The sequence below is a fragment of the Scomber japonicus genome, chromosome 8 (assembly GCF_027409825.1).
Source record: "Scomber japonicus isolate fScoJap1 chromosome 8, fScoJap1.pri, whole genome shotgun sequence".
NCBI lineage: Eukaryota > Metazoa > Chordata > Actinopteri > Scombriformes > Scombridae > Scomber > Scomber japonicus.
In genome coordinates this window covers 9,183,509-9,193,642 of record NC_070585.1, presented here as the reverse complement: position 1 = coordinate 9,193,642, position 10,134 = coordinate 9,183,509, and the positions used below count along the sequence as shown (strand labels likewise).

Sequence of the window (10,134 nt, the reverse complement as noted above, 5' to 3'; positions counted from 1 at the left end):
ATTTCGCAGCGTTAGTCATCGCAACAACTATCCGCAGTGTGTGTAGTAGTCGCCTATAGTCTCTCTTGCACCTCTTGCACTGGAGATCCACAGTGGGCGCCGTGCAGGGCTTGGCTACAGACGCACTCTGTGCTGTGTGTCTGTACACTGCGTGCGTGATTTCTATTGCACCCACCCGCAGAGGTTTAACACAGTCGACCGGCATGGTCACATGCAGTTGGGTCGGTGGCGGTGTGCCGGTGGGTGCCCGGGTCATTAGGGTGTTTGCGCAGGACGTGGCGAGCCGACGCCAGTGACCGGGCAGGTGATGTTTGCTCACGTAAGCCGCTCGCGTTTGATGAGGGGCGCAGGGGACGAGGCTGGAGGGTGCGCGCTACTGTTGCATCGCCTCACCGGATAACCACTGCTATCTCATCCTGTCCGTCTGTTCCTCCCTGGTTTTTCTTCACTCTTTTTTTCTTTTTTCTTTTCTTTTTTAAAATTTTGCCTACTGACAAACGGATTTGCAGGAGTGGGACTCTTTTTTTTTCACGATCGAAATAAGTGGATAAAGGACCCGACCTTGCGTGTGCGTGTGCGTGGAGTGCGTATCGTTTCTTGTGATTCCCCTGTACGCGCAAGCTGCTTTTTTTTCCTTCCAAAGAGGCAATGCGCCCACCCATGCGATGCTAGCCTATTAGCTGGAGAGAGAGAGAGAGAGAGAGAGAGAGGGAGAGAGAGAGAGAGAGAGAGAGAGAGGTTTCAGCCCTGGATGCGAGAGGAGGCTAATTTACGAGTCTTGTTTTGCCTTTCAGGAAAAGGGGAGATAAGAGGGGGAGGGTGGTTGGTGAAGGAGAATGCAGCAATCACATTTTTAAGCATGCAGAAACGGGCCGTTTCCGGTTCCTAGGCTGGTGTGTCCCCCCATCCGAGGCCAGCAGCCGTATGGGGAAAGCAGCGGCAGACACAGATGGCATGGACACTTCCACAAGGTCTGCCGCTCTGCCCTGCCTGCTCTGCCGGAGCCCGTTCGCCGCCGTCTCTCTCTTCCAGCTCGCTCCGCCGCCCAGCAGCACTGCAGCACAGCACAGGCTGACGGCATGAGGCTTGATCCAGTGCATTTCTCCATGCTGGTCATCGGGGTCTCCTTCGCCTGTTACGCCCCGAGTCTCAACTCCCTCCAGGACCAGGCGTACCGATCAACCGTGGTCATCGAGGGCGAGGTGCGCTCCTCCCCGGAGAACGTCTCCTCCCGGGAGCCCTACAGTGTGAATGTCAAAGTGCTGGACGTGTGGCCCGTCAACAGCGGCGGCCTCGAGAGGGAGCAGCTCGTGACCGTCGGGGACTTCGGTTCCGAGGCCCCGTGCACCACGGTGGAGAAGGACCACAGATATATCTTTTTCATGGACCCGACCGCCGAGCCCTACGTATTCAAGGCATCGTACGCCCCTGTGGACGCCAGCGAGCCGGAGCTGAAGAAGGATGTGGAGAGAGTGTTGTGCGAGGACTGCGGTAAGTTTAAGGCTTTTCCGTCATACCTGCCATACACTCACACCGCACTATAAGGGCCACTGGAGCTGCCATGGTGATGTAAGGAGACAGTCACCGCTCTCTAGCTGCGCGTGCACGTGTGTAGTCTATACAGTGTGTCAGCGTGCATACACATAAGCCTATGCATGCGCGCATTTGGTGCACGTGCGCGAGCCAATTGACACTTCCATCCACCATAACCCGGTCACCCATAATGAAATGAGAAGCATGGTAGGAAATGTGTGTGTGTGCGTGTGTGCATGTCATGTGGATCGGTGTGTGTGTGAGAGACAGTTGAACCTGTGAGTTAAACCTGGTGTTAAACCCACACAGAAGGCTCCTCGGTAGATACTGACACTTCAGAACAGCCTGGATCTGCATCATCATATCATTTCAGTGAAGTAACCTGCATGTGGAGTCTTAAGGTGGAACAGGCAAAGAGCAAAGACAGCGGCTGCAGCTCCTCTCTTTCTGTGTGTGTATGTGTGTGTGTGTGTGTGTGTGTGTACCCGTATCAGAGAGAGTTGGGTAGAGCATGTGATAGGAGTCACCAACCTTGTCTTGAGATAACCTCCTTTCCAAACTTCGTATTGTGTCATACAGCTAGTGTAATATGCCAAATCTGATCCCTCCTTATATCAGAAATTGTGGCAAAATCCTGACAATGGCTGTCTGTGGGTGGTGTTAACAGCTCAAATCTCTCAACCTGTTGCTAGTTTTCACCATGGATGTCTGACATTGTGCATTTGGTCAGCCAACAGAAAGTCCTGCATCACTTCCTGCTTCTCAAATTAGAACTGTCACTGAGAAGTAGCTAAAACTGTGAGTTTGTGCAGCAGGAGAAATGACTATAGCCAGCACCATCCATTAATAAGTTGTGCACTGTTTCCCTTTTCTCTCGCACACATTTTCCCTTCATTTATTTCAGCCATGAAAAGAGAGAGAGAGAATCAGGGTCAGCGTCTCAGCTCAGATAACCCCATGAACTAATCTCTTAGTGTGAATTATGTAGAATACCAAAAGTTTGGGCACACTTTCTCATTCAAAAGAAGGTTTTGACTGCTACTGTACATTATTCAAGCTGCTAGTTGCAAATGCTCTCACTTTTACCTGTAATCTTATTCTCTACAAGACAACGCTGACTCTGATCCATCTGATCCCCTCCACCTGTGATTTCAGTATTTAACGTGCTTTTTTAAGATGATGCTACTTCTACTACTGTGTTAAAGCTTCCTGTAGTAAACCTGAGAGGCTGAGCTGTACACAGGCAGGAAGTAGCAACCCCCCCCTCCCTCCCCAGCTGCACAAAAGAGAAAGGAAGTGTCACATTTCTCTAATATAAGCGATAAGAGCGCCACTTTAAACCCTTTAGGACTACATCGTCTTCGTTTATGTGAATGTGAGGACAAAAAAAAAATCGAAAAAACGTGATGAGGAAATCATTTCTATAAATACAAGCCAGCGGTGTCAAAAAAAGTGTAAAATCCTAATAGGAGGTAACACAGATGTCTTAACAAAGGGTTCATCTAGCAGTTGAGCTTTTTTTTTTACCCCGGTGACATGCTTAAATTATCAAGTCATTTATCTACGACACTGCTGTTGTAATCAGTCTAAAACACATTTTCCAGGCAGGGATAAGCTCAGGAGAGGACATACCCACTTATGAGCTGATTCACCCCCCCCCCCCCCCCACACACACACACACACACACATATACACACATACTCTAATAGCCAGAGATGCAGGGAGAAACACAACCATTAGACAGTCCAAAGGGTCTGGTGACACAATACAGTATGCACTATGGCAACCAGTAGCCTCTGTATATCCGCAGCTTCATAACATCAGCACCACTGTTTGTTAGTTAAACACAGCTTCTGCTTCTCTTCCGGGATTGATTGGATTCATCTGCTAAAACTAACCCCAGAAGTGCATAATCCATGCACCGAAATAGCCACTAGAGCGCTTTATGAAAATGTTTGTGCTCCCTCTCCTCAGACAGACTATTTAGAGGTTGAGTGGTGATCCGGGTTAAAAAAATATCAACTTCAGGCGTCCATTATTCTTAGTATATTCCAAACACACACACATACTGTACATTTGTTAAAGTATTATAAAAATAACCCCCCCTCTGCAAAAATCCTCTTGTGCCTGTCTACAACAGTTTGTTGTTGTTTGTTGGCCAGGACTCCCGCTGAGTTGTAGCTCCCTGGCCGGCTACACTGACGCTCACTCATTTGCAACACTTCTTCATTAGGTTGATGCAGCGATGTCAGCGAATGAGCTACGACCGAGCCGAGGCTCCTGGCCAGTGTTCAGGCTGGAGATGTGCATGAGGGAATAATGTGAAAGGGGTTTCATTTCAGAGAAGAATCAGCTCAACAGTGTGTTAGAGGTGAGGGTTATATCAGCAGACACACACCCTGAGCTTAACCAATCCTAAACTGTGTCTAAACCCAGCCAGCCAATCACAACCCACTTGTTAGGACGCCTACTTTCTGTCCACGCCCGCCACTTTCTATTAACTTGATTATATTCATGTCAAGTTTTTAGCTTCAGGTATAAGCATCTGGTGAGTTTTTCAATTAAAAAAGATGCATTTGGTTTTTGAGCGTACAAGTTTATAGCCGAGAACTTTGGATGTTAAAAATGCTGTATTGCAGAGGAACAGTAAACTCTGCTGTTTTTTGAATGTTGTTTCATGTTAACATTATGTGGACCTTATTGTTACCTCCCTTCCAGTTTGATTAAACAGCACAAGAGGGGCTTGGTCGTGAAGAGAGAGAGAGTAGAAACAGCTTAACATTACAAGACCACTGTAGGTGATAAGACAGCATTTACATTTACTATATGTTCATCAACACATCAACATTGGTGTACCCTTTAGTCGGGTGGTTACATCGATGCCATATACCTGTCCCTGGTTTCAAGTCCAGCAAGGTACCTTTGTTCATGTCAAACCCATTTCTCTCAGCCTCTCTGCCACCAACGGTCTATTAATAAAGCCCAAACAAATGCCCCCAAAATAATATTTAAGAAAGAAAAAAATGTCAGCACTGCATTACTGTTTCCAAGTGGCAAGTTGACCTTATGAACAACATTTTATTTAGTTTGATTTTGTTTAAATCAGTAAAAAAAAAAAAAAAAAAAAAAAACTTCACTGGCTACATTGCTAGCTATATTTTCCTGCTGACCCGCTTTATTTGACAGACTTGTTTCGCCAAATTTTAATCCGTACATTTCCGCTCCAGTGTTTCACCTGTGCATGCAAAAGACATGTAGAACCTGCAAATGTCTCTGCAAGTTGTGAATAATTTGTGTGGACTCTCAAATGCGTGGAAGCAATGATATCAGCATTAACAGTTGCACAGACAATGCTAAATGTAAAAAATGCTAAGCTAACATCTATATTAGACAACCAGTTATTAGGTTATTGTCACAGTGGTTTTATCCCAACTTTCAGCCAATGAATGTTGACATTTACAGTAAGCCGTGGTCACATAGACCCCTCGCTGTGAGAGAAATTATGAGACAGTAAATCTTTTTCTTTCTTTCTTTTTTTTTTGCACTATTAAAGATAGCAGACCCTTCTTCCAAAAGCAGAACCCACATTGATTAAATGGCGGAACCAGGCAGGTTCTCTTTTACTGTTTGTGTTATGGAGTCTGCCATAGCCACTCCAATAACCTCTCTCCATCCGGGGCTGTGTTACATGGAAGTTACTATATCCCAGAACTGCAGCTTGGACTTAGAAATGGCTGCAGTTGATATGAAGAACATCTAAGTTTCTTCTATCCTTCATTCAAGGCTACATGAGTTTAGTAGTTAATAGAAAATCTTATCCTGAACCACTGAAATCACACGTGTGTCTCTGCTGAGCTCAGGTGGCCATCACTGCGCTCTCCCTGTTGAACTCGGTGAAAATAACTAGCGTGGACTGCTCACACTTCCCTTTAAAAAAAAAAAAAAAAAAGAGTACAAACCCATCCTATCTTCCGTCCCAGGCAGTCTAAAACGTAATGTAGGTCTTCTCTGATCATTGCTGTTGGCATGCCTTTTGAGATACATTGACAGTTTTCTTCCTAAAATAGCTTTATCTGATGCCCAAACATGCTCCTGTCACTGATTCTCTGTCTACTGCTGCACCCCCACCCCTTCCTCCTCCTCCTCCTCCTCCTCCTCCTCCTCCTCCTCCTCCTCCTCCTCCTCCTCTTCCTCCTGCTGTAGCTGACTGTAGATGGAGTGTGTGGTTCAGTTTGTGCCTGCCCTCCTGTCAGTCAGCCTCACTGAGGAGGAGAGAAACAGAGAGAGAAGAGAGAGAGAGAGAGAGAGAAGGGATAGATCTTTAGCTCTGTCATTACAAATAGATGCCGCAATAATGCATACTGTAAAACTACTAATAATAGCCAGCGTCTCATGGAGAGCGAGCGCACTGGGTCCACAGATAGTTTTATTGTGCCTTGAATGTCTAAAAATGAATCTACTGATGTTTTGTAGTGCAAGATGTTTTTTTAGACTCGTGTTAGCCAAAAATAGTCTTGCTTTAAGCACAGGTTTATTGTAGAGCATTAAAGAAATAGTTCAACATTTTAGGAAATACACTCATTTGCTTTCTTTCACAGGTTCAATATCAGTCTTATGCATTAGCCAAGGTTAGCATGACTGGAAGCAGAGTGAAGCAGCTAGCCTAGTTCTGTCCAATGTTGGAAAATAAGCCGACAGACATCTGTAAACCTGTATTTTGCTTGTTTAACCTCACCTGTACACTAACTGCTGTTAAATGACAATCTGTGGTTTTAGGGTCAGTTAGGAGCTGGATTAGTGAGCGTGTGGCTTGCTGAAGGCTTCACAGTGAGGTTGTGGTTGAGGTTTGAGACCAGTCAAATACACTGTACATAAGCACTGGGCATAGTTGTGTCAATCTTCTCAACTCATTCTCAGGAAAGACCACAAATACGCTTAATTCCCTTTAAAATCACCACGGTGACCATGCTGTCTATGATATAGATCTCAGAAACCTCACAATTCTCAAATGATTAGCCAAATGTTCTGAACTGGGATGTATGTGCATGTAGATGGATGGGCGTATACAGAGCATCAAATGTGCATACAGAGTGTAATTGTGGATAATGCACATGTATGTGAAACTAAGCTGACAGCCTCACCTGTGCATATACGACTGAGTTTTTTTTTTCCAGTATTATCATCAGTATAATTTCTTTTGGCTAACATGCAGCGCTGTCTCTCAGCTCAGGTTCACATCAGCGTGCATAGCAGCTGGAGGGCAGAACCACTCCGGCATTGATCTCCAAATCCCAGAATTAGGAGGTTTTTGCTCTGGGGCAGCACGTCAAAACAATCCTTGCAACAGGAAACATATCCAAGGCCGCACCCTTGAACAAGTCGTTAAACAAATCCCAGTGAATTTCAGCTTTCATTATGGCTTTCTGTGCCGGGAACACATTTAGGTGAACAATTGTCTCCAGCCAGCAATGAGAGAGAGAGAGAGAGAGAGAGAGAGGTGTTGGATGGAGATTTTCCAGCTTAGTGCATGTGAATCTCATGTTGACACTGCTGTTTGTACTGTTCAGGACAACGGCAATTATTTAATTAAGAGGTAAGTGTGTGTAGTGAGAGTGTAAAGGTGACGCTCAGGCTGATGCACGTACATACTGTACATTAATGTGATTGCGCATCCAGGAAGATTCACTGGTTGAATCAGTGACTTGACAAGACTCTGTGTGTGTGTGTGTGTGTGTGTGTGTGTGTGTGTGTGTGTGTGTGTGTGTGTCGCGAGAGGTCTCTCACTTGTCTGTCTCATCCTTTCCCCCTCTTTGTTGCGTTATCTGTGTCTATTTCAGACACCCTCTGTGTGCTTCTTTCTCTTCTGTTTCTCTCTCCTTCTGTCTCTCTCACTGTCCTTGTCTCAACAGAGCATTATACCTCTAAACACACACACACACACACACACACACACACACACACACACACACACACAGAGCCATGCCAGTTAGCTGTTGCTGTTACTGCTGTGCTGCAGATGCCCCAGTGTGCTGTCATTAGCAGGGAGATCTGGGGCTGCTATAAATTATGCACACTGAATAACAGAAGGCTGAGGATTTCTCCTCTCTGCTGCCTGCGTGTGTGTGTGTGTGTGTGTGTGTGTGTGTGTGTGTGTGTGTGAGCGAGAGGATGTATAGATCACATCTTTGCTTACTTATGTTCTGCTGACATTATACTGATCAACTTCGCTTGTCGATGTGTCGGTATTAGCGCACTTCTCTGTGGCTCAGCTCGCTCGTGACTGCCAAACTCTTGTACATGTCCTTGGTTGTGTAGCGTGTGTGTGTGTGTGTGTGTGTATGTGTGTGTGTGTGTGTGTGTCCTTGCTTGTGAATAATGTATCAGCACTCATCTTTTCCAACAGTCAGCCTTAGTAGAAAACTCTGACACATGCCTCTTAAAGGGACCAGCCCAGTGCCACATGGTTCAGTTTGTGAATGAGAGAGCTCTTTGTGTAACCCTGCTCTCTCTCTCTCTGGCACACACACACCCACACACACACACACACACACACACACACACACACACACACACACACACACACACACACACACACACACACACACACCTACACAACACGCACACACACACACATACTCAGAAACACACAAGCACACACATGCAGATTTACTGCACACACCACCCACACACTCATGCGGCTGGTGCTGCACACACCCTCCTCACTGCATCAGCAAAGTGCCTGTTTCAGACAGGATGGATTTGGCTGATGCTCTCTGCTTCTCAGTTAAGATTATTTTCCCACAGAATTAGATTAGACACCAAATTCAGAATGTTAAAAATAGAAATGTATATGCAAAGGACTTGTCAGCTGGTATTCCAGATAAAACATCAAAAAAAAAAGAAAGAGAGACGTTTGCTCCTGTTTCGATACATCTAAGGCGTTCTACTCTTTTCTTGGAAAGCCATTTTCATCTCTGGCATTCCTTTCCATAAGTAGCCCCGCTGTGCCAGACTGTAAGGGGTTGGCATACAGTCAGTGAACGCCTGATATTCATGAAGTTGTAAAGTGGCATTTTCAACTGTCACTTCGGGTAACGCTTCATGAGAGGCAAAAAAAAAACTGCTCTGTGTTACACCCAATGTGCTTTTGAGCAAGGCGTTTAAATCATGAAATCAGTTTCCGAGGCGATGCTCAGCAGCTGTTCTGGTCAGCTTTCATATAAACGTGAGAGAACATAGAGTACAAACGATTCTTAGAAAAGAAAAGGATTAAAAACATCCCTTTCTATTCTATATTAGACTATCTTTGGCTCAGAACGGTGGGCTATCTTTATCTCTCTTTGTTGTGGTGATCTTTGATTGTGACAGGTAGAGTAATCTTCATCTGTCTTCCAGATGTCGTCTTCTATCTCTCTAGATGTTATCTTGGACCGGAGTAAGTTTGTGCTGGATTCTGTGTGTACTACATGTTTGACTTGGCGTCTCTTTATGCCTTATGCGAGCATTTCTTTGATCATACAGAAATAGTATTTATCGCTGAGGAGTGTGGCTCTTTATTTTCTTCTGAAGGAACATTCTGCACATTAATTGAAAGGATGTTGGCAATATGTCGTCTAATTCCAAGTTATGAAACAATATTTCAGCTTCTCTTGCCAGCTTTGCTTCAGGATATTGAGTCTTTTTATTCTTGATTTGGTCAATTATGCTACAGTTCCAACAACTCCCGAGATTGATTTTACCTAATTTCTATCTGCACCAAGGAACAATAAATTCTCTAGGTTTTTGGTGCAGCGCAGCAGGTGTATTACCATCATCTGCATCTGGAGCACTGATTCCAAAATAATTTGACCAAATAATGACATAAGAGGAAGTTATGATAATATCTCTTAGCTGAGACAAATTTGTGTTGGTATTATTTTTAATGAAATCATATTATGTATGTAAATCTTTTTGAGTGTTTTACTTTGTAGTAAAAGTGACTAATCTACAGTAAGACATAAAAAGACTGATTCATCCATTATTAGATTCTGCAAAATTGCAACATTTCTAAATATATAATGGCACCCCTGTAATCTTAACATTTGAACATGTACCAGAAAAAACAGGCCAGGCTGCATGTGATAATTTATTCTGCTGTTTTCAGGGTTGCAGTCCGTCTACTCAGTGATCTAAGGTGTCAATACCATTATTAACCTCATTCACAAAGGTCTACTGTCTGTCTTCATTAGCGTCATTCATTTATCTACCATGTGTCACCTGAGTCCTGGTGCATACTCCCAGCTTTGAAAATAGATGTGCGCTGATTCAGTTTGACTTAACGGATCATTTGTATTTATGTTATCTTTAAGAATAATCCTGTTGTAAAATAAGCCAGAGGTGTCTAAGACTGTTCTTAAATAGGACGGCTGAGGCAAAGATAGCAGTAGTCCTTTCTCTTGTTCTGGCTTTCATACATTATTACCGAAAACTGATATGATTGAATTAATTTTACAGCGGCTAACAATTGAAAACCCCCCACCGTCTTCTGACCAGGGCAGAGAAGAGGTCAAAAGTCAAATAACTGCTTTTCTTCTGAGCTTTAAACACAGTTTAAACCACAAC

The 10,134-nt window shown here is 44.4% G+C and overlaps 1 protein-coding gene across 1 annotated transcript in view; it reads left to right on the top strand.

The window, feature by feature from the left end:
* The first annotated feature begins 874 nt into the window (after positions 1-874).
* nrg2b (neuregulin 2b) overlaps positions 875-10,134 on the top strand; it is a 47,472-nt gene continuing 38,212 nt past the window's right edge. Inside the window, exon 1 of the mRNA XM_053323966.1 lies at positions 875-1,491. Within this exon, the coding sequence (XP_053179941.1) occupies positions 1,080-1,491 (412 nt within the window). The 5' untranslated portion in view covers positions 875-1,079. The remainder of the gene's footprint in view (positions 1,492-10,134) is intronic.